The sequence below is a fragment of the Ceratotherium simum genome, chromosome 29 (assembly GCF_057802395.1).
Source record: "Ceratotherium simum simum isolate JZ-2026a chromosome 29, ASM5780239v1, whole genome shotgun sequence".
NCBI lineage: Eukaryota > Metazoa > Chordata > Mammalia > Perissodactyla > Rhinocerotidae > Ceratotherium > Ceratotherium simum.
This window is the reverse complement of record NC_141928.1, coordinates 14,577,082-14,603,020: the sequence shown is the minus strand read 5'-3', so window position 1 is coordinate 14,603,020 and position 25,939 is coordinate 14,577,082. Positions and strand designations below refer to the sequence as shown.

The 25,939-nt window shown below is 40.2% G+C and overlaps 1 protein-coding gene and 1 pseudogene across 1 annotated transcript; both read left to right on the top strand.

The window, feature by feature from the left end:
• Window positions 1-828: 828 nt before the first annotated feature.
• Window positions 829-1,767, top strand: LOC101391057 (olfactory receptor 1J4-like). Its single transcript, XM_014781930.1, has one exon. It carries the CDS (start codon window positions 829-831, stop codon window positions 1,765-1,767), a length of 939 nt encoding a protein of 312 aa, XP_014637416.1.
• A 23,043-nt stretch (window positions 1,768-24,810) lies between these two features.
• LOC101387880 (olfactory receptor 1L3-like) lies at window positions 24,811-25,734 on the top strand (annotated as a pseudogene).
• The last annotated feature ends 205 nt before the right edge of the window (window positions 25,735-25,939 follow it).

The following is a 25,939-nucleotide window of genomic DNA, read 5'->3' as shown; positions in this document are numbered from 1 at the left end:
TAGGTTTCCACTTCTTAAAAGCAAAACGGGTGAAAGAACACAAATTTTTAGTGCAGCTGTGAAGATTTTTTAAAATCTGAGATTGTAATTCTGTCGTGTAGATTTAATTAGGAAATGTAGGTAAAGTCCTTAGCCTACTGCCCAAATGTTCACCATTCTTATGAAAGATAGTTTGTGGATTTTTCTTTTAATTTTGGAGTTATTCTGGCACCAAGCAGCTTTAAGTGACCACCCATTTCTAGAATGACCATGAGTTTACAGCTGTAGGTCAATGGGACCTGGCCAGGTTCACAGGAGGAGTGTGACAATCTCCAACAACAATGCCTCAGCACTGGAGTCTCACGTTACATTAAGGCAGAAACAACGGATACCAGTTTGCTGAGGCTCATCTACTATTTCTACCACAGTGGATCATTACACTTTGGCTCTGTCTTAGTGTAGTGAATTATCCCTCTATGCTCATCAAGATCCACACGCACAGAGGGCAGGGACCTTTTCTTTCTGTTCACTGCTGCAATCTCAGTCTTTAGTAGAGGTCTATGTTCAGACTCAATGTTCAATAAATAGTGGTTGAATGTAACAGTGAACGCTCTCTTGCTTTTGTGCAATGAGGTCTTGTTGGCTCCTTTTAGGTGTGATGGTTTCCTGGAGCCAGACTAGGTAGAGCAAAGATACACTCATCCACAGGTGTGAGAAATTAATAAGAGTGTAGTTAAAAATTGATTGTTTTCCCAGAGAATTACAGTCTGAGATATGATGGTCCTGACCATCTTTCTAGGTTCCTGAGATTTCCAAACCTTCTTCATCCTCAGCATATAGAGGTGCACTATGAGGACTGAGAACCAGAGCAGCATGTCAGAGTTCCTCCTCCTGGGGCTCCCCATCCCCATGGAGCAGCAGGGCATGTTCTTCGCCCTGTTCCTGGGCATGTACCTGACCACAGTGCTGGGGAACCTGCTCATCATCCTGCTCATCAGGCTGGACTCTCACCTCCACACCCCCATGTACTTCTTCCTCAGCTACTTGGCCTTCTCTGACATTTGCCTTTCATCTGTCACAGTTCCAAAGATGCTCATGAACATGCATACTCAGCAACAATCCATATCCTATGTCGAGTGCATTTCTCAGATGTGTTTTTTCAACATTTTTGCTTGTCTTGACAATTTCCTTCTTGGAGTGATGGCATATGACAGGTATGTGGCCATCTGTCACCCATTGCACTACACTACCATCATGAGGCAGGGGCTGTGTGTCTCATTGGTAGTTGGATCCTGGTTCTTCTGTTGTGCTCATGCCCTGTTGCACACCCTCCTCTCGGTCCACCTGTCCTTCTGTGATGACAAAACCATCCCCCACTTCTTCTGTGATCTCCCTGCCCTCCTGAAGATGAGCAGCTCAGATATCTCCGTCAATGAGCTGGTCATCTTCACCGAGGGAGGAATGCTCCTCATGATGCCTTTGGTTAGTATCTTGGGTTCATATACCCATATAGGGACCACCGTCCTGAGGGTCCCCTCCACCAAGAGGCTCTTTAAAGTCTTTTCTACCTGTGGCTCCCATCTCTCTGTGGTGTCTTTATACTATGGGACACTTGCATGTGTTTACTTTTTCTCTTTATCATGGGGATCCAATGACAAGGATATAATTGCTTCATTCATGTATGCGGTAGTTACCCCTGTGCTGAACCCCTTCATCTATAGCCTGAGGAACAAAGATATAAAACAGGCCCTAGAAATATTTGTCAATAGAGCCAACTTCTTTAAGTGACAATCACTAAATCATCTTATTGCAGTCATGAGCACAGGGAGATGTATCTCCTAAAATTATTGTGTGGTTGACGTTTCCGTATAACTTAAAAGAGTACGCATTCTGCTTTCACGTATAGTGTTCTTAATATGTTAACTAGGTCAAATTCACTACTTGGATTGTTAAATATTATTTATCCCTAATTAATTTTTTCTACACGTTCATCATCTCCTGAAAGATATGTGTAAAATCTTACAGAAAACATGTTGCAAAATTACAACTGTGGATTTGCCTTTTCCTCCTTTTGGATATATCAATTTTTGTCTATGTATTTTTTTATGCTATCTTATTAAGGACCACAGATTTAGCATCATGTTCTGCTCCTGGTGCACTGATTCTTTTTTGTTTTTGTGAGGAAGATCAGCCCTGAGCTAACATCCATGCTAATCCTCCTCTTTTTGCTGAGGAAGACTGGCTCTGAGCTAACATCTATTGCCAATCCTCCTCCTTTTTTTTCCCCCAAAGCCCCAGTAGATAGTTGTATGTCATAGTTGCACATCCTTCTAGTTGCTGTATGTGGGACGCGGCCTCAGCATGGCCCAACAAGCGGTGCGTCGGTGCGCGCCCGGGATCCGAACCCCGGCCGCCAGTAGCTGCACGTGCACTTAACCACTAAGCCACGGGTCGGCCCTGATTCTTTTATGTAGTGGTGTGATGAAGCTAGCTTGCATTGGCTTCAAGCTGATTGTGCACATCCCTTCCAACTCCACATTCAATTACCTCATGTTGGCAGATCGGAATCTGCCGTAACGTGAATAACTACACTATGTAAATTGGAAAAACGCTACAAAGCAAGGATTTGTAAAAAAAAAAAAAAGAGATTGCGTCATTTTTCATACATTTAACAGCATACCACTGAATTTATAATTAGAAGATATTACTCTTTATCTCTGGTAATAGCTTGTACCTTAACATCTCATCTACTTCTTCTGATATTAGTATAGACGTACCAGCTTTCTTTTGGTTAGTCTTTACACGGTATTTCTTTTCGATTGCTTTACTTTAAACTTTCCTATGTCCTTGTATCTTTGAGGTCTGTATTGTTAACCGTGAAAATAGGGGTTTTGCTCTTTTTTGAAGGCAGACAATCGTTATATTTCTGGAGAATTTGATCTATTAACATCTAATGCCATCATGATATATTTGAAATTATATTTTGCATATTACTATACGTTTCCTGTTTGAGACATCTATTTTACGTTTATTCTCTCTTCTTTCTCTTTTTTGATTAATTAAATATATTAAATATAAATTAAATATTTGTTATTCCATTTTCTGTGTATTAACTTATGAGTCATACCTTATTATTATTTTTTAATTTTTTTCTGTGCTTTATGTTGAGATTACTTATTGCTTTCTTTCTTTCTTTCTTTGTGAGGAAGATGAGCCCTGAGCTAACATCTGCCAATCCTCCTCTTTTTTTTTTTTTTTTTTTGCTGAGGAAGACTGGCCCTGGGCTAACATCCATGCCCATCTTCCTCCACTTTATATGGGATGCTGCCACAGCATGACTTGCCAAGCGGTGCGTCAGTGCATACCCAGGATCCAAACCGGTGAACCCCGGGCTGCCACAGCGGTGCATGAGCACTTAACCACTTGTGCAACCGGGCCGGCCCCTACTTAGTGCTTTCTGTTTAAAATTTTTTTGTTGTGGTACAATATACATAACATGAAATTTACCATTTTAACCATTTGAGGTACGTAATTCAGTGGCATTTAGTACATTCGTCACCGCTATCTCCTTCAAGGACTCCAAAAGGAAACTCTATAGATCATCAGTTCAATTGAGTACTTTGCAGCCATGGAAAAATAATGACAGCGATATGTCTGAATCAATGTGGAGTGATTTCCTGGATATATTGTTAAATGGAAGAAAAACAGTGTGTAAAAAAGCATCTATAGCATGCTGCTTTTTGTGTAAAAATGAAGGGGAAACAACATATACATGTATCTGCCCATTTGAGCAAAAAGAAACATGAGAAGAATAAAGTGGAAACTAATAAGATTTCTTACCTACAGGAGGTGGGTGGGAATGGGGTAGAAAAGATGAGAAGATGAGTATATTCATTTGCATAGTTTTGACTTTGTTATATTTTACCTACTCAAAAGTAAATAGAAGAGGGTGGGGAATAAAGCAAAATAGAATAAAAGAAAACAATGAATCTAACTATATTTCAAATTACTACCATAATTGCACTAAAACGGAAAATAAACTAACTAGCCCAAGTGACTCTTGAACACAGAATTTTTTCTGTATACTCTCACAATAAAGAAACAGCGTAAACAAAGTTACTGAACTGCAATTAGTTTGTCTCGGACAGTGGTATGAGTTGAAGATTGTGAAATTACTTAACAGGTGATTCAGCAGATAAGTAAATGTACTGTGGAAAAGGGAATGACTGTTCACTATCAGGGTGTTGATGCAAATAATCAATAATCATTCTATAGTAAAGAAAAGAAGAGAGATTTATTTGAGTCAAACTAAGGACAATAACCCAGGAATCACAGCCTTCGTGAGAGAAGTTGCTCTGGAGAAGAGCGAGTTTCAGCACAGTTATATGCTATTTCAAAACAAAGATACATACACCAAGCATGACAGGGGCATATTCCTTGAAAGCTTCAAGAAGATGTTCGTTACAGATTACCACATGCACTGTGGGTCAACATGACCCTGGCGTCATAGGTAGTGAGGCATTCATTCTTATCTTTAAAGAGGACTGGAATCATAAGAAGGGAGGCATTAATTCTTATCTTCAGAGTATATTCTTTACTTTAGGGTAAGATTAAAGAAGTTGTACAATGTATATTGGACAGGGCATTAGTCAGGCTCCTTTGGTTGATATAAAATTCAGGTCAAATAATGTTCAAACTAGAATGGATTCCCCATATATTTTAATATATAAAAATTGTTTTATCATGGGAAGGTGCACGTACGTGGAAAATGAGAGAATGAAAAACCTCTATGTTGTCAAATGAAAATTGGAGATATCAACTTGAACCATGTTTTTTACAATGTACAAGTAAGTTGAAATTTGTATGTGTCAATCTCTATAGTGCTCCCATCTCCCATTCTTTCTGTCCCTCTCTGACCACCACCTATGGGTAGGCATTTCTTTAGTTTATTAGTATCTAGTTTCTACTAGATTAGTTTCTAGTTTCTCCTAGATGATAACCATTGGGGAAATCTGGGTGGAGTGTATGAAAGAATTCTTTGTATCATTTTTACAACTTTTCTATAAGTCTGAAGTCATTTCAAAATAAAGTTAAAAAATCCATTGTCCCAGCTGGAACCAGGCCCAGAAAGAGAGGAGTCCATGGCATCACTGGCATCAGGACATGGTCCCCTGGGACTCCAGTCCTCTGGCTCCTGGAGAAGCAGCTCCCCAAAGGGCAGTAAGAAATTATCCAGAAGCTTGAAGACTTTGTTTCAGTCCTCTCACTGATAATTAAAATGTTACCTTTTGGATCATTTCTCTGGCGCTGGCTAAGGAACATGAAAGTCTGTAGAAGTGCTGAGGCCGCAGATATTTCTTCTATCTGGATGCTGAGTCTCCTGGACAGAATCTGAGGATTTGAGCAACAGTCTGGAGCAGAAGGTTTCTGAACTCACTTATGACAAGCACAGGTCGAAGGAAGCTGGAAATTTGCATTGCAATGGATCTTCCTGTGCGCTTGTGGGTTTGTGTGTCTTTGTGTTCATAGGTGTAGTGTGTGTGTGTGTGTGTGTGTGCTTGTGTCTGTGTTGTTTGGTAGTTGCGTTCATGTGTGTCTACTATGTATCTTGCTCAGCCTGACTCTTTACCTGAATTAGACCAGATCTGTGCTCTGTTTTAGAGCATGTAGACCAAGTTATCAGCCTCGTAACATATTATTAGGGACCCCTGATTCATGCCTGGGATCTTAAATACTCTATTCACAGCTGAGCAGATGAGAGCTCAGCAATGGGATTGAGATTGTTTCCTCCACTGCTGGAGAAGATGCCCGATCTGACCAAGGAACCCAGGTCAGCGAGGGCTCAGTGTGTGCTAGGGTATGTGCAAACCACGTGGGTGACACACTCATGTGTGAGAACAAGAATGTGTATTCCTGGCATTTGTCTGTCTGTATGTTACCATGCCTATGTTACCGAGTGGATGGGTTGTTGGTGGTTTAATGACTGTGCCTATGTGAATGGGCCTAACTGCCCCATGCTGACTGCCTTCGCCTGGGAAGGGTGTGGGTCAGAAGGGGTTGAAGCACACCTCTCGGTAATGAGAGTGTGTGCTGCTTGTTGTGTTGAGTGTGTGGCTGGGTGTGCATGTATCTTTGTGGGTATGTGATTTCCCCCATGACCTCAAATATTTCGTTAAGTTCCCTCCCTCTGGGGCACCATTGGTTGAGATAATCAAAGTCCAAGTGACTCCCGGTTTCCTGAAAAGGATCTGCTATCATTTTCATATAACTGAGTATGACCGAGTCACTCAGAGTTCTGTCACTCTTTACTTTCACTAAATGTCCGAGGCAAAAAAACTCCAGGCATCATGCTGTGTGAAGTTAGAGTACAGAATCACCTTCAAAAAGTGGAGAGACCTAAGGAAAGTGATTTAACTCCCTGGCCTTAGTTTCCACATCTATAAAATGGAAAGAATTACACTTGCCTTGTGAACCTCATAGACTTTCAGTCAATATTTATCACTTAAATAGAAGGTAATGTACGTTAGAATTTTTGATCAGTTGAGAAGTATATAAACATGAATGAATGAAATTATCTAGGCAGAAGACAGAAAATTTTGAACAACTCTGGGTTCCTTGCAGCTCAAAAATAATATAGGGTGCTGGGTCCCCTAACCAATGAAAGGGGAAATTTCCATGTGTAGTGGTTAAGAGCATATGCTCTGATCACACAGTCATATTAGGTTGAACCACATGAAGGAGCTAATACTTGATAATTTTTAATTTACAGAAAATAGGAATACATATATATCAAGTTATATACATTACATGTTATGTACATTACATATCTTGCTTATTTTAGGTACACATGTACACACACACTTGTGTGCCATCTCTGTCCCCTACTGTACTGTGGTGGGCCTATGGAACTGAAGTCATATATGCTTCTATTTCTTCAAAGCTTTCAGCTTTAGAATGGGTGAAAAAACACAAATTCTTAGTGCAGCCAGAAGATTTTTTTTAAAATCTGGGAATGTAAGGCAGATGTGTGTATTTAATTAGGTATCATAGGTGAAGTCCTTAGCCTAGTACCCAAATGTTCACCAAAATGTTCACCATTCTTATAAAAGATAGTTTGTGGACTATTCTGTTTTGGGAGCTATTCTGGAATCAAGCAGCTTTAAATGACCGCCCACTTCTAGAGTGACCATGAGTTCACGTCTGTAGGTCAACAGGACCCAGCAGTGTTCACAGAAGTGTGACAACGCTCCTAAAATGCCATCTCAGTTGCTTTAAGGCAGAAACAACTGATACCAGTTTGTGGAGGCTCATCTGTGATTTCTGCTGCAGTGAACTATTACAATTTGGCTCTGTCTTGGTGTAACGAATCATCCCTCTATGCTCATCAAGATCTGCACTCATGGACAGCGGCAACCTTGCTTTTCTGTTCCCTGCCATAATCTCAGTCTTTAGCAGAAGTCCATGTTCAGACTCAATGTTCAATAAATAATGTTTGAATAAAACAGTAAACACATTATTGCTTCTGTGCAAAGATCTTGTTGGCTGCTTTTTGGTGTGATGATTTCCTGGAGTCAGATTGTGAGAGAGGGAACATGCACTCATTCACAGGTTTGAGAAATTAACAAAGAGTGTAGTTAAAAATTCATTGTTTTCCCAGAGAATTACAGTATGAAATGTGATGGTTCTGATTACTTTTCTAGGTTCCTGAGATTCCCACACCTTCCTCATCCCCAGCATATAGAGGAGCAGTATGAGGCCTGAGAATCAGAGTATCTTGTCCCAGTTCCTCCTCCTGGGGATCCCCATCCTGCCGGAGCAGCAGGGCTGTTCTTTGCCCTGTTCCTGGGCATGTACCTGACCACAGTGCTGGGGAACCTGCTCATCATCCTGCTCATCAGGCTGGACTCTCGCCTCCACACCCCCATGTACTTCTTCCTCAGCCACTTGTCCCTCACTCATGTCTCCCTTTCATTTGTCACTATCCCTAAGATGGTGAAAAATGTGTAGTCAGGATCAATCCATCTCCTATGCTGGGTGCATTTCACAAATGTATTTCTTCATTAATTTTAGTTGTTCTGACAGCTTTCTTCTTGCAGTGATGGAATATGAGGTATGTGGCCATTTGTCACCCTCTCCAGTACACCATCATAATGAGGGGTGAGCTTTGTACCATCCTAGTGGCTGGGTCCTGCTTCTCCTCTTGCGGTAATGCTCTGTTGCACACCTGTTTTGTGGACCGGTTGTCCTGTGCAGGCACTATCATGCCCAAGTTTGTTTGTGATCTTGCTGTTGTGCTCAAGTCATCCTGCCTGAACACCTCCCCCAATTAACGGCTTATCCTCATCGAAGGAGAACTGACCTTCATTCTGCCACTGAGTGCTATCTTGGGCTCATATATCCACATGACAGTCATGATCCTGAAGGTCCCCTCTCTCAAGAGAATCTGCAAAGCCTTATCTACATGTGGCTCCCACCTCTTTGTAGTGTTTTTATACTATGGGACAATTGCTGGCGTTTACTTTTCTCTTCATTAGGCAAATCCAAAGACAAGGACACAATTGCTTCTGTGATATACATTGTTGTCACCCCCATGTTGAACCCTTTCATAACACCATCAGAAATAAGGATATGAAACCTGCTCTTCAGAAAATGTTCAGAACCAAGGACACCACTTGGTGGCATTAATTCAATCTCACTGTCATGGGCATTTATTGGGGCTGTAAAATGTGTCTCCTTCAACAGTTGTAACTTGGCCAGCTCTTCTTGACAACCCTTAAACCTTCGCCATTCCTCTCTTGCTCTCATTTTATGTTTCCTCTCATCTTTATGTTCACCTGATTGTCCTATTTTCCCTGCCTGCCCTCTGAATTCCTTGTATTAATGCTCTGCTGTGAAACTGCAAGCCCTCCTGTACCCTGATGATGTTCACCGCAAGCTTGTGATTCTTTGGATCCTGCTTCCTTGGGCTATAAGAAGTATTTTTAATCTTCATTTTTTCTTTATAACCCTCCCTATCTGCTACTTATGCCAACACATATTAATATTAGTTTTCATATCACCACTCAACTTCATTTACTTCATGTTTGAGAAATTGAGAATTTACCGAACTGCTATACCCATGAAAGAATTGGGTAGCTATCACAGCTGGCATTCATTAAGCATTTAAACGTATATTTATTACTCCTCAGCACAATCTTCTTATAAGAGTGTTAATATTTTCCATATTTATAGAGAATCAAACTAAAGCCCCAGGAGATCTGTTAAGTAGCTGCCACAAGACTTAACTTGACATGTGTGACTTCAAAAAACCATGTGTTTAACCATATTACTTTATTTCTATCATCCTGATTTCAAATACAATTGGCCAGTTTGGCTATTTTATATATAAAACAGAGAATGTCCTCTTTTGTGTTTCTATTTTGTTTTGTTCTGTGTAGTTATGGTTAACTCATTGTCATGGCTTTACAGTTTTCAATTGTGTCTATATTCTAGTTTTGACTGACATTTGGTATTTCCCAGTTTGGGACTTGTGTATATACCTAGTAATGGAATTTTTAGATGAAAATTTATGTTTATTTCAATTAATTAATAGATAACTTTAAAAAATTTAGACAAAGTGCTTGTATGAGTTTACAGTCCTCCCTGTAATATATAAAAAGGTGTGGCCCACTTATTTGTTAACACTTAAACTGCCCATTTTTCCCAGTGTACACACTCTTATGGGTTTGTAGAAGTACGATGTTGGTGATTTAATTTGCATTTGTCTGATATCTCCTGTAGTTTATCCCTTTGCCTATGCTTATTGATCATTTGGGTATCCTCTCTTGAAAATGGTCTCCTCCTAGTCACTTGCTGTTGTTTTATTGGGTGGTCTGCTTTTTATTATTGGTTTCTAGGAGTTCTTTATGTGTCTAGGATATAAGCCGTTTGCTGGATATAGGTATTGAGAATTTATTCTTTCATTGTGTGTCTTGCTTTTTCATAATATTAATTGCTCTTTTGATGAACAGTGTTTATATATCTTAACATAGTCATATGTATAATTTTTTTATATGTGACTAACTCTATCTGTGTCCTCTTTAAGAAATTTTTGTCTACCAAAAGATCTTGAAGATAGTCCCCTTTTTATCTTAAAAAAATTCTTATTTTGCCTTTAATATGTGTATATAAAGTCCATATGGGTTCACTTTGGTCTATGCTTTAAGATATGGACACAAATTAATTTTATTCCATATGGATAGTCAGTAGATATACAACACTTCATTAAAAATTTCATCCTTGAGCTAGCCCTGATGGCTTAGTGGTTAAAGTTTCTTGTACTCTGCTTCAGTGGCCCAGGTGTGGAACCACACCACTTGTCTGTCAGTAGCCATGCTCTGGCAGTGGCTCACACAGAAGAACTAGAAGGACTTACAACTAGAAAATACAACTATGTATTGGGGCTTTGGGGAGGGGACTAAAAAGAGGAAGATTGGCAAGAAATGATAGCTCAGGGAGAATCTTTCCAAGCAAAAACAAACAAACAAAAAGAAATTAGAAAGCATGGAATTATTTAAAAAGAGGTTAAAAAAATCCGTCATTTCTCCATTCCACTGCAGTATTTTCTTTGTCATAAATCAAATCACTGAATATAAGATATCTTGGTTATTTATTTATTTTTTGGTGAGGAAGATTCGCTCTGAGCTAACACCTATTGGCAATCTTCCTCTTTTTTTACTTGAGGAAGATTACCCCTGAGCTAACATATGTGCCAATCTTCCTCCATTTTGTACATGGGTCACTGCCACAGCATGGCTTGATGAGTGGTAAACGTCCATGCCTGGGATCTGAACCACGAACCTGGACTGCCAAAGCAGAGCATGTGGAATTTAACCACTACGCCATGGGGCCAGCACCTCTTGGCTATTTTTTTGTCTTGCATTTCCATTTGACTTTTAGATTCTGCTTAATAATTAAAAACAAAACAAAACTGTAGATGTTTTATTTGAGATGGTATTCAAAATATAAAACAGCTTAGAAAGAACTGACATTTTAAAAATATTTAATCTCTAGCCTGGGAACATGCTATATATCTTCAGTTATTTACATATTCTTATTTTCTTTCAAAACCTTTTGTAGTTTTAGGAGCACTTACACATCTTTTGTTCAACTTTCCCCTAGGTATTTCATATTTTATGCAATTTAAAATGTCATAATCATTTAAATCTCATATTCACTTTTTCTACCATATAGAAATATAGTTGACTTTTCTATGTCAAAGTCAATATATGGCTTTGCTTATTCACTTGTTTATTTTATAATTTGTCTGTATATTATCTTGGATATTTTAGGTAAATCATAATATTATCAGTAAATAATAAAAATTGAGTTCTATCCTCTCAATGCTTGGATTTTTTATTTCTTTTTATTCACTTAATGTACTGATTAAGATTTCTGGCATAATCTTTTATTTTTTCAAGTTTATATAATAAAATTAATTTCAATTATTTTTAGTAAATTTACAGATTTTTAATCTAGAAGAAATTGATAACTTCCCAGAAACATACAACGTACTAAGATTGAATCACAAAGAAATAGAAACCTTGAGTGACGTCAGCATCATGGCGGAGTGAGCTTTCCCGTGAACTCTTCCCCCGACAAGATACAACAAAAGGAACAGTCACAGACCAACAATGGAATCCCAGACAGTGAAAAGCTAGAGCGGAAAGATCCACACTACTGCACATCTGAGAGCGGAAAGTGCTGGGCCCCCGGAGGAAGTGGGGAGAAGTAAGGAGAACTCCTCTCCCTCCCCATCAGATCAGCGATCCGGGTCTGCGCGGCTCCCAGAGACGGGGGAGGGGCGTCCCTCGGCGGGGAAACCGTAGCTCTTCGGACTCTCTCTGCCAGTGGGAAACTCCCGAACAGAGGACTCAGAAGAGCCACAGGGCTACCATCAACATCTGAGCACCCCAGAGAGCGGATAAAGAGGGGCAAACGAGAAGCCTCCCACATCAGGGACCCAGAGGGCAAAAGAGAGAGCTCCCCCCTCCCCGCAAACCGGACCCTGCAGCTCAACCGACCAGACCAGACCTAGCGATCCGCTGCAGACCAGACCAAGAGATCCGCGACAGACCAGACCAAGCAATCCATGGCAGACCTGATCAAACGACCGGACCCGTGGATCGCAGCGGGGTGGGGGGGGGGAACTCCGGATCGTGGCAGAAAAACCGGGACAGAGTGCAGGGGACTTAGACTACACAGCCCTTTACCACCAGACAGTGGCGGCAGGTGGAAATTGCAACCAGAGATTTCCAGGATGAGGAAAAACAAAACCAACACAGGAACCACAATGCAAAAATATATGAAATCACCAGACCAGAAACAAAATGACAAGCACCCAGAAATCAACCCCAAAGACACAGAAATCCATAATCTAAATGACAGAGATTTCAAAATAGCTATCATAAAAACACTCAACGAAATACGAGACAACAGAGACAAACAATTCAATGAGATTAGGAGTTTCTTCACAAAAGAGATTGAAATCATAAAGAAAAACCAATCAGTGCCGATGGAGATGAAGAACACAATGGAGGAGATAAAGGAGAATCTGGAATCTTTAAAGAACAGAGCTGACAATATGGAGGAAAGAATTAGCACTTTAGAGGATAGGAATACAGATATACTCCAGATGGAAGAGGAGAGAGAACTAAGACTAAAAAGAAATGAAGAAAGACTCCGAGAAATATCTGACTCTATTAGAAAATGTAACATAAGAATTATAGGTATTCCTGAGGGAGAAGAGAGGGAAAGAGGAACAGAGAGCCTATTCAAGGAAATAATAGCTGAGAATTTCCCAAATCTGGGGAAGGAGCAGGAAATACCAGTAAGCGAAGCCAACAGGACACCTATATATATTAACAGACAAAGGCCTTCACCACGACACCTAGTGGTAAGGCTAGCCAGGGTCAATGACAAAGAAAGAATATTAAGGGCAGCTAGACAAAAACAAAAAATAACGTACAAAGGAACTCCCATCAGGCTCTCAGCGGATTTCTCAACAGAAACTTTACAAGCTAGAAGAGACTGGAATGATATATTCAAAATATTAAAAGACAAAAACTTTCAGCCAAGAATACTCTATCCAGCAAAAATATCCTTCAAATATGATGGAGAAATAGTAACTCTCTCAGATAAACAAAAGCTAAGGGAGTTCATGGCCACGAGACCCCCACTACAAGAAATACTCAAGAAGGCCCTCAGGCCTGAAAAAAAGAAGAGAAAGGGAACACAAAGCTTGGAACAAGGAGAAAAGTAGCTAGACAAACTCAGAAAAATAGTAGATCTTTACCGGAATAGGTTAGCAACCACTTAAATACTAAATTCAAAGATCAAAGGAAGAAACTCACCAAAAATAAATTTAACCTCATCACTGTAAACACACAGCCACAACACAAGCTAGAATAAGGTATAACAAGAACAACTTAGAAGGGGAAGAGGAAAGTGATTGAGTTGACTTAGTATAAGGAAATAGGAGGCCATCAGATAATGGACTATCTCATACACAAGATTTTTTGCCCAAACCTCAAGGTAACCACTAAACAAATAATCAAAACAAAACCACATATGATAAACAAAGAGAAAACTAGAAGAGTCATAAGACAGAACAACCAAACTGAATTGGCAGTCCAAAACAAATGGGACAAGAAACAAAGGAAATGCAAAAGAACCAGAAAATAAGTGACAGAACAGCAACATTAAGCCCTCATATATCAATAATTACCCTAAATGTAAATGGATTGAACTCTCCAATCAAAAGACACAGAGTGGCAGGATGGATTAAAAAGCAAGACCCAACAATATGCTGCCTTCAGGAAACACATCTTAGCACTAAAGACAAGCACAGGCTCAGAGTGAAAGGATGGAAGACAATACTCCAAGCTAATGGCAAACAAAAGAAAGCAGGTGTTGCCATGCTCATATCAGACAAAGTAGACTTCAAGATAAAACAGGTTAATAAAGTCAAAGAAGGGAAATATATAATGATAAAGGGGACACTCCATCAAGAAGACATATCACTTATATATGCACCCAACATAGGAGCACCAATGTACATAAAGCAACTATTAACAAACCTAAAAGGAGACATCAACAACAACACAATAATAGTAGGGGATCTTAACACCCCACTTACAGCAATGGATAGATCTTCCAGACAAAAAGTCAATAAAGAAATAGTAGACTTAAATGAAAAACTGGACGAGATGGACCTAGTAGACATATACAGAACACTCCATCCAAAAACAGCTGACTACACATTCTTCTCAAGTGCACATGGAACATTCTCTAGGATAGACCATATGTTGGGAAACAAAGCAAGCCTCAATAAATTTAAGAAGATTGAATCATAACAAGCATCTTTTCAGACCATAAGGCTATGAAACTGGAAATGAACCATGAAAAAAAAACTGGGAAAGTGACAAAAATGTGGAGATTAAACAACATGCTACTGAACAACCAATGGATCATTGATGAAATTAAAGGAGAAATCAAAAACTATCTAGAAACAAACGAAAATGATAACATGCCATATCAAACCATATGGGATGCAGCAAAAGCAGTCCTGAGAGGGAAACTCATAGCGATACAAGCCCACCTTAACAAACAAGAAAAAGCCCAAATAAGCAACCTTAAATTACACCTAACAGAACTAGAAAAAGAAGAACGAACAAAGCCCAAAGCCAGCAGAAGGAGAGAAATAATAAAAATCAGAGCAGAAATAAATGAAATTGAGACCAAAAAAACAGTAGAAAGGATTAATGAAACAAAGAGTTGGTTCTTCGAGAAGATAAACAAAATCGACAAATCCTTAGCCAGGCTTACTAAGAAAAAAAGAGAAAAGGCTCAAGTAAATAAAATTAGAAATGAAAGAGGAGAAATTACAATGGATACCACGGAAATACAGAGGATTATAAGAGAATACTATGAGAAATTATATGACAACAAATTGGACAATCTAGAAGAAGTGGATAAATTCTTAGACTTATACAACCTCCCAAAATTGAGCCAAGAAGAAATGGGGAATCTGAATAGACCAATAACAAGCAAAGAGATTGAAATAGTAATCAAAAACCTCCCAAAAAATAAAATTCCAGGACCAGATGGCTTCTCCAGTGAATTTTACCAAACATTCAAAGAAGATTTAATACCCATTCTTCTCAAACTATTCCAAAAAATAGAGGAAGATGGAACACTTCCTAAATCATTCTATGAGGCCAAGATCACCCTGATACCAAAACCAGACAAAGATAATACAAAGAAAGAAAATTACAGGCCAATATCGCTGATGAACATTGATGCAAAAATCCCCAACAAAATATTGGCAAACCGAATACAACAATACATTAAAAAGATCATACACCATGATCAAGTGGGATTTATACCAGGGACGCAGGGATGGTTCAACATCCCCAAATCAATCAACGTGATACATCACATCAACAAAACAAAGAATAAAAACCACATGATCATCTCAATAGACGCAGAGAAGGCATTTGACAAGACACAAATCCATTTATGATAAAAACTCTCAATAAAATGGGAATAGAAGGAAAGTATCTCAACATAATAAAGGCCATATATGACAAACCCACAGCCAACATCATACTCAACGGGGAAAGACTGAAAACCATTCCTCTGAAAACAGGAATGAAGCAGGGCTGCCCACTCTCACCACTCCTGTTCAACATAGTACTGGAGGTTTTGGCCAGAGCAATTAGGCAAGAAAAAGGAATAAAAGGAATCCAAATAGGTAACGAAGAAGTGAAACTCTCACTATTTGCAGATGACATGATTGTATATATAGAAAACCCTAAAGAATCTGTTGGGAAACTATTAGAAACAATCAACAACTACAGCAAAGTTGCAGGGTACAAAATCAATCTACAAAAATTAGTTGCATTTCTGTATGTTAATAATGAACTAACAGAAAGAGAGCTCAAAAAGATAATACCATTTACAATTGCATCAAAAAGAATAAAATACCTAGGAATAAATCTTACCAAGGAGGTGAAGGACCTATACAATGAGAACTACAAGACATTATTGAAAGAAATCCGTGATGACATTAAGAAATGGAAAGATATCCCATGCACGTGGATTGGAAGAATAAACGTAGTTAAAGTGTCTATATTACTTAAAGCAATCTACAGATTCAATGCAATCCCAATCAGAATCCCAATGACATTCTTCACAGAAATAGAAAAAAGAATACTAAAATTTATATGGGGCAACAAAAGACCCCGAATAGCTAAAGAAATCCTAAGAAAAAAGAACAAAGCAGGCATCACAATTCCTGACTTCAAAACATACTACAAAGCAATAGTAATCAAAACAGCATGGTACTGGTACAAAAACAGACACACAGATCAATGGAACAGAATTGAAAGCCCAGAAATAAAACCACACATATACGGACAGCTAATTTTCGACAAATGTACTAAGAACATGCAATGGAGGAACGAAAGTCTCTTCAATAAATGGTGTTGGGAAAACTGGACAGCCACATGCAAAAGAATGAAAGTGGACCATGTGAATGCTATCGCCATTCACAAAAATTAACTCAAAATGGATCAAAGACCTGAAGGTGAGACCTGAAACTATAAAACTCATAGAAGAAAATATAGGCAGCACACTATTTGACATTGGTTTTAAAGGAATCTTTTCGGATGACATGCCTACCCAGACTAGGGAAACTAAAGAAAAAATAAACAAGTGGGACTTTATCAGATTAAAGAGCTTTTATAAGACAAATGAAACCAGAATCAAGATGAACAGACAACCAACCAGCTGGGAGAGAATATTTGCAAAACATACATCTGACAAGGGGTTGATCTCCATAATATATAAAGAACTCACACAACTGAACAACAGAAAAACAAACAACCCGATCAAAAAATGGGCAGAAGAAATGAACAGACATTTCTCCAAGGAAGATATACAGATGGCCAATAGGCACATGAAAAGATGCTCAACATCATTAATCATCAGGGAAATGCAAATCAAAACAACACTAAGATACCACCTCATGCCCATTAGAATGGCTATAATCACCAAGACAAAAAACAACAAATGTTGGAGAGGATGTGGAGAAACAGGAACCCTCATACACAGCTGGTGGGAATGCAAATTGGTGCAGCCTCTATGGAAAACGGTATGGAGATTCCTCAAAGAATTAAAAATAGAGATGCCCTATGATCCAGCCATCCCACTACTGGGAATCTATCCAACGAACCTGAAATCAACAATCCAAAGAGGCTTATGCACCCCTATGTTCATTGCAGCATTATTCACCATAGCCAAGAAGTGGAAGCAACCTAAGTGTCCCTCAACTGACGATTGGATTAAGAAAATGTGGTATATATACAATGGAATACCACTCAGCCATAAAAAAAGACAAAGACAAAATCGTCCCATTTGCAACAACATGGATGGGCCCGGAGCGTATTATGTTAAGAGAAATAAGCCAGAAAGAGAAAGACAAACACTGTATGATCTCACTCATATGTGGAATATAAACCAACACATGGACAGAGAAAACTGTACTGTGGTTACCAGGGGCAGTGGGGGTGGGGGGTGGGCACAAGGGGTGAATGGAGTCATATATATGGTGATGGACAAACAAAAATGTACAACCCAAAATTTCACAGTGTTAGAAACCATTAAAACATCAATTAAAAAAAATTCATTTCTACACACGTACAAAAAGTACATGCCATGTGAGAGGGTGCATAGTCCATCTGACAACGCTCTAAGAAAGTCAGGGGTGTCTCTACATTAAGAATCACTGTCCTTAAGTAGAGTAAAGACTAACACTGAAGTAAGCCAGACCATTAGAGAGTGGCATACCTGCATGTACTATGTGCCCCTTAGGATCACTTGGGCTAAAGTGGAACTTGAAGGCTGCCCCATAAGCTCCACAGAGGACCTTTAGAAGAATTTGCTATGTTTCCTCTAAGGACCTTGTTGAGATGGCTTTGATCTTTATTGCACAGTAATCTCTTCATGAAAATCCACAAAAGATATTTCTCTCAGGTCACAGAGCCAGACCTGGGAGTGTATCTCCTAAATAGTTGATTTGTTTTTATCTCTTGGATACTGAGAACCATATAAATGACCTTCTTGCCCTCTTCCCTTTGGTTATTAGTGAGCTCAGAGTTAAATGGGCTTCTAGCAAAGGATCAGAACTTCCTACTGATTTCGTGTGCTCGCCTGACACTCATCATCATCTTCCTAACACCTTACTTTTATTCTTTCTTGTTCCTTAGCTATTTTTAATTTATGTTGTTTGTCGTATCATAAGCAACTCCATTCTTTTTAGGTGAGGATAAAGTAGATAAAAAGGAAAGCAAAAGAAGGAAGGCAGGAAAGGAAGGAGAGAGCAAGGGAGGAAGAAGGAGTGGAGGGAAGAAACCCAGTCAGCCTAGCATTTGGCTTGTTCTTTGTCATGTGAATCTGAGCTATCTCAGAGTATAATGTTCAGGAATCTAAAATATAGATTAACAGAAAGTCTAGCCTCTCTCCTGAACATGACTACATCTCCATTGATATGTATACAAATTCTTGAGGATGTTTCCCAGCGTCATATGAGTGAGGCCTTCATTCTCCTCCTTGACCCACCAGCCAGAGGTGCTCCCTGGAGGACAGATGACTCCACATCAGCTAATAGACGACAGTAACCAGAAGGAGCTGCTGGGCCACTGTTGCAGCTGAACATGGAACAATTCTAAGAGCTTCCCCAATGGATAAAACATGTAAAACATTATTCTGACTCCATAGTGAAAATCCGACAATAATAAGCCCTTGACATCAACATCCCTTGAACAAAAAGAACCTGATACTACCTCAGAAACCAACATAAAACTCTAATCTACCTTCATCACTTGCCCCTGGACTAGCTCACACACCACACACACACACCACAACCACACCTTTCCATTGCTTGACAACTCTTCTTCTCCCATATTAACCTATCCCAACCATACCTAAAAAATAATAATAATAACAATTCACCACTATTGACACGACCCTGTTCCAAACTATTCACCATTGTTCCTCAACCCCAAGTTCCCTACAAATGGGGAATCTGAGTCACACCTATGAGACATGACCACGAATCCGAGGAGGCTCTGGGAATATTCCCAACACCAAGTATGAGGCAACTGACATTCTCCATCCCCTTGGGCTGCTCTTTGCTTTCTAATCTTGGAGAAGGCACAGAGCAGAGTTCCCTGAGGGAATAGCAGGGAGATAGACTGTTCTGTTCCCTCAGAGCACAAGGGGTCCCAAGGAGGCCTGCAAAGGGAGGTCAAACCATTATGGGCTGGGAGAGGTCTCAGGACATGTAAGTCCTCAGCTCGGTGACTCTGGGCAACTCTGCCTTCTGAAATGAGGAGTCAGGATGGGGCTGGGGACCAGAGGTGGCGAATGAGAAAAGAATCTGAAATGGTGTCGGGGAATCTGTTACCCCTGCGTACCCTGTGGGCTGCCACTCCTTGTTCTTGGTTTCCTCTGGCAGAGGTGAGGGGCAATGTAAGGAGGCTGGATCCTTTAGCGGAAGTGTGGATTTTGAATAAATTTGCAGACATGGTGCAGATACGCCTTCTGCATCTGGAGAGACTGCAATGGAGAGAAAACATCTGGAAGTGGGAAGCAACCAAGACTCAATATTCCATGTTTACACTCCACACCTATCAGGTATGACATCCTTCCTGCCTGACATCTGAGAACAGTGAGTTCCTAAGTGTCCATCAATGAAACCTTGTCAAAAATCATTTTGAGTGTTTTAATAAGATATCAGGGAATCAGGAAGGGGTCCACGTGTTACTGTCAAAATTAACTCAATGAACCATTTGCTATCTATGTATACAAAAAGGAATGGGTCATTACTATGACTAAGCCTCTGGTTTTTACTTGTTTTGTTAACCTAAGTGCACATCAGGCACACTTCCAAAATTTAACATGTCTGGTTACTTACTTTACCAAAATATTTTTCTCTGCCTCATAGTATAAATAGCTAACTTTGGGGGTGGGGGTGCTGACCACCCACCAGGCATTGTGCTTTTACATGCTTTAGTTCATTGAGTCCTCCCAACAACTCTGAGATAGGTACTCGCATTACCCCCACTTTATGGATGGAGAAACTGTGTCACAGAGAGGTTAAGTAACTGGTCCTAGACCACTTACCTGATAAGGGACAGGATCCCACACTTAGAAAGTGGGCCAGAGCCCATGCTCTTAGCCTCCATGCAGTGTGACCTCCATAGCAGACACAGCATATCCTCTCTGCAGAGAGAAGCCAAGAGGTCTGGGTTCTAGTCTTGGTTCTAACAAAAAAATGTGTCATGATTAAGGTCCTTCTTCCAACCAGACCTCAATTTCTCCCTTCTTTAAAATGAGGGAATTGGAATACATGATTTCTAAAAGTTTCCCCAGCCCAGAGATCCTATGAGTAATTTCAAAGTTAAAGCAATATGAAACCAAGAGACACCTTCCAGGAGAGAAGGCTCCTGCCATTCCTGGCTGCTGTCTGCCCCTCCTGCAGTGAATTAAATGGAGTGCTGCCCTTTAGACAGAGACTTGAGGTCCACCAAATTTCTTCCTTACATCTGTTAAGAATCCTGAGTGACCTTCCAGGCATTCTTTCATTCCACAAATACTTATCAAGGGACTATTTTCTTCCAGGCACTGTGCCAGATGGGGTGGTGTAACAAAGAACCAGAGGCAGTCCTCACACTTGTGCAGCTCAAGTGGGGAAGACAGTTTTGTAAGTACTAAGATTCATTCCCCATATGGTGTGCGAGAGAGGCACCTAATCCAGAATTGGTGGAAGAATGGCAGGCCAGGCTTCCTAAAGGTTGTGATACCTATCATGAGCCTGAAGGGTGAGGACTAATCACTAACAGACATAGGGAATGGGCATTTCAGAGAGATGGAACAGTAAGCCCCTAAGTCAAGAAGAATCAAGAAATGCTGGAATACAAGAGGGCTGGGAGGGAGCCAGAGATGGGTCCTACTCCAACCTGACTGGTGTCCTCGTAAAAAGGGGAAGTTTGGACACAAAAACACACATCATAAAGGAAGAGGATGTAAAGAGACACAGGGAGAAGACCACCATCAACAAGCCAAAGAGAGAGGCTTGGAACAGACCCTTCCCTCAAAGCCCTCAAAAGGAACCAATCCTGCCAACACCTTGATTGTGGACTTCTAGCCTCCAGAACTGTGAGAAAATAAATTTCCGTTGTTTATGCCATTCAATTCGTGGTACTTGTTACTGCAGCCCTAGCAAACGAATACGGTGACTTAGTCAAATTTTCACTTTAGAAAAATTGATCTGCCTACAGTCTAGAGAATAAATTGAAGGGTAGAAGAATGGCTGCAAGGAGGCTATTTTGGAGGCAGGAGATGATAAATGTTTCTAAATGTTTCTGCGAGGGCAGAGATGCAGAGAAACTGACAGGCTGAGAGACTTTGTAGAGGCAAAATCTCCAGGGAAGTGTTTGGTCTGTGTTGGCAAACACGTGATCAGAACAAGTCTAGTCAACAGCCTGATCAGGAATCACAGGCACAAGTTCTATACATAAAGGCAACTTAGGGACACGCTGAAAAGTCACCTCTTTCATCTTAACACTCAGCTCCAACTTTTGAGGTGCCCCCAGCTTCAATGCCAGGTGTGACTTCATTTTCCCCACAAATATTTATTGACCACTCACAATGTGCCAGACACTGTAGAAGCTCTGGGGATATAATGGTGAGGTAAAGGAAACAGGACTCCTGTATATTATGTCAAGAAGAAGACAAATATTAATCCCATGAATAAATAAATGATTATACACCTTGATAAGTACTATAAAGGAAGGTTAAAAAGAGCAGAAAACAGGGTGACTTGATCAGGAAAAGTATTGGTCAAGCTGATATCCAAAGGACAATAGACATAGAGGAAAAGTATACAGGACAAGGACCATCATGAGCTAATGTAGGAAGGGGCCTGAAACAATTCAGGAGTTGGATGAAGCCCCTGGTGAAAGTGGACATTAGATAAGGCTGGAGAGGATTTATTTAATATCAATAAATATTAAATGATGAGAGACTTTGTGCTGGGCTGAGCAGTGTCCCCCCCAAATTTATATTTACCCAAAAGCTGAGAATGTGGCATTATTTGGCAATAGTGTCTTTGTAGATATAATCAAGTTAAGATGAGACCATACTGGATTCAAGTGGGTCCTAATTCAACCACTGGTATCCTTATAAGAAGAGGGAAAGTTGAACACAGACACGGACAGGAGAATTCCACATGAAAATAGAGAGACAGACACCGAGGGAAGACGGAGGAAAGACGGCCATGTGAAGACAGAGGCAGAGATTGAAGTAATGCATCTGCAGACCAAGGAACACCAAGGATTGCCTGCGAGCACCAGAAGCTAGGTGCAATACCTGGAATAGATCGCCCCTTAGAGCCTCCAGAAGGAACTGACCATGCCAACACCTTGACTGTGGACTTCCAGCACACTTCTGTGAGCTGTGAGAAAATAAATAATTCTAAATATAAATATTAATAAATAAAACAATTTCTATTGTTTTAAGCCACTTGGTTTGTGGTAATTTGTTATGGCAGCCCTAGGGACTAACACAGACTTTGACCTGAAGACAAATTTTTACTGTTAAAAGATCACTGTGACTGCAGTGCAGGGATGGATGGGGAAGGAGGTGTCAAGAGGGGATGTGGGAACCAAACACATCATTCAGACAATCCTGCAATAATCTAGGTGGGAAATGATGGCTTTCACCAGAAGGCTGGTGGGGGAGGTGAAGATTTGCAAGATTCAAGAGATATTTAGGAGGTAAAACCATGGAGATCCTTGAAGAAACAGAGCCCATGCTGATGGGTACTATAAAGACTGTGGGAAAAAGGAAAAATCACACTGATTCCAGAAACACCACCACCTGCCTACTTCTAGCCATAACTTCCTCTGTTCTCATAGCCCAAATTCCTTTCTCTTTAGTCTAGCTTCACCTCCCCTTCCCCACTGCTTGCTTCTTTATCAGGCATTTGCCAGTCATCCCTCTGACATATATTGTTTGTGGTTTGTGAACTGCTTTCACATATATGTTCCTCGCTTTTCTCTTGAGAGCAGATTTTATTTTGTCTTATGTATGAGGAAAGTGAAACTCAGGGTCGCGAAGGGATTTTGCCAAAGACACCTTGTGAGTAAATAGTGGAGCCAGGATTCAAACCCACATCTTCTGTCTCTACATCTGGAGTGTTGTCCGCTGCCCTGCCTGCCACAGCTCCAGGAAAACACAGCTCCCAGTCAACATGAGGCTTGAGAGAGGTCCTGTCTCTAGCAATTAAAGTAAGGGACTACGTTCCACATTGATTTTGAAAGCCTGTCAGTCACTGGAATAGAGACGTCAAGGTAGAAAATTTCCACAGTGAAAAGTAACACCCCTGGACATTTGTTTCTGATATAAACTTTTGAAGCTTTACTAAAACATGAGAGGTATGGTTTGTGCATAAGACCATCCTGGCTGGGATCTAGGCTCTGGCCCTTCTAGGCTGCATGATCTTGAGAAAAGCATTTAACACCTTTAACCTCAATTTTCTTATCTGTTTAAAGGGAATGCTGTTGAAGACCAGGTCAGAGAGGTGTTTTGCATAATGTTTATGACACATTTAGCTCAGTGCCTAATACATAGTAAGTGCTCAATATGTCTCAGGCATAACTATTATTTGTCTTAATTGTATACTCATTTTCAAACCATCCAAATAAATATCTTTCCAACAAAATCTCACAGGCTCAGGTGAACGTTGGTCAAACAATGAAAAATACGAAGACAATGAGATTTTGCAAAGAAGTACAAACTCATTGCTTTCAAGAGCATCCAAGAAAATCTGAAAGAGAGAGAATTCGTGCAGGAGGTAAAGGAAGAAGAACAGCAAGTGGTGGTGAAGGAGGAGAAGGGGAGGTGGGCAGGGACATATTTACTATCCCTGTATTAAAGACGGGGACACCAAGAATCAAGGTCTCGGTAATCAGCCTAGGACCATACAGCCAGCCAGTGAAGGAGCTGAATTCAAAACTTGTGCTTTTATAAAAGGCAGCAACTATGCTTGTGGCTTTCTGATGCATCATTCACTACACCTGTAGCATTCTATTGCATTTATTTCTTTAAAATTTTAGCTTCTCCATCGGACCATAACCACCTGAAAAATGAGAACTGAGAATCGCTCATCCTCGGGATTTCAGTGTTAGGTTCCCAGCCAGTTTTTAATACAAGAAGATATTGAATAATTGTGAGAGCGTAAATTCCCAATGTCTACAAGTGTTTTAATGAAAAGCTTCATATATAATATAGCTTTTTGCTGAGTCTTAATGAAAATGTGGGCTCTGAAAGGGTGACTGTAAACACTGTTTGCCTGTGTCAGCATTCATCTTATTTACCTGACCACTTAGTTGTTGGATTTTTTTTGTTTATTTGCTCTGTTTTCTTTGCAAGGATAGTGGAGAGATGAACCTCCACCTGACATGTCTGAATAAGAATTTATGGTGAACAAGAGAAATAGGCATCAATGAGGTCCACCTGGGATTCTTTCTGAAAGGAAATCCACTCTCTGATTGCCCACATTTAACATAGGTTAGACTTTTTTATTGTTCAACTTACTTTTATGGACTTTGGAAGGGAACAGAATCATGAACTGTTCATAGGATTCCTAGGAGAGATAGGAATAAATTGACATTTGTTGAGTTGAAAATTCTAGAGTTTTCTATATTCATTGGTGTATGCAGGATCATGAAGAAGGTCAACCAAACCAGCAGTGTCTCTGAGTTCATCCTCCTGGGACTCTCCTCCCAGCCTCAGGACCAGAAGCCACTCTTTGCCCAGTTCTTCATCATGTACATGGTCACTGTGATGGGAAACTTGCTCATTATCCTGGCCATCAGCTCTGACACTCGGCTCCAAACACCCATGTATTTTTTCCTCAGCATCTTATCCTTCATTGATGTTTGCTACACAACAGCCATCGTTCCCGAGATGCTGGTGAACTTTCTTTAAAGAAGAAGCCCATCTCCTATGCTGAGTGTATGACCCAGATGTATTTCTTCTTGGTCTTGGCCAACACAGAAAGTTACCTACCGGTAGCCATGGCCATTGACTGCCAAGTGGCCATCTGTGACCCCTTCCACTATGTCACCACAGTGAGCCAACACCTCTGTGTCCTTCTGCTGGCCTTCTCCTGTTCCATCTCTCACCTCCATTCTGTCTTACTAGTTCTCCTGATCAATCATCTTTTCTTTTTGTCACTCCATTGTTATCTACTGCTTCCTCTGTGACATCAATCCTCTGCTGAAATTATCCTGCTCCTCCACATTTGTCAATGAAAGTGTAATTAACACAGAAGAATAGATAACCTCGGTAACCCCCTTATATGTGTTATCATTTCTTACATATGAATCCTCATTAATGTTCTTAAAATCCCCTCAGCTGATGGGAAGAGGAAATATTTGTCTACCTGTGACTCCCACCTCACCATGGTGACCCTCTTTTATGGAAGCATTGTTTACATTTATTTCTGACCCCTGTCCCCTTACACCATCAACACCCTGGTGGCAACTGTCACCTACAGTTTTGTCCTCCAGGCTGAGTCCTTTTATCTAGAGCCTGAGGAACAAAGACATGAAGTGGGGCCTGAAGAAGATGATGGGCAGGAGGTAGTCCTAGGCAGCCACTTGTGGGCATGTTCAGGAGTCTTCTCCTGTGAGTCCTCATTTCTGCTGATTCCAGGTGTATATATCAAGCTACTAGAGATTAGCATACCTAACCCAAGTGCTCATAGGAAATTGTATAGATGACAAGACTAGAGTATTCCACTCAGCCTTATATACTTATAATATAAATTGTGTAAATATAATGTATATAT

What these genes read in the sequence shown, in the direction of transcription:
- LOC101391057 (XM_014781930.1), top strand. Translation starts at nt 829, where the DNA reads ATGAGGACTGAGAACCAGAGCAGCATGTCAGAGTTCCTCCTCCTGGGG.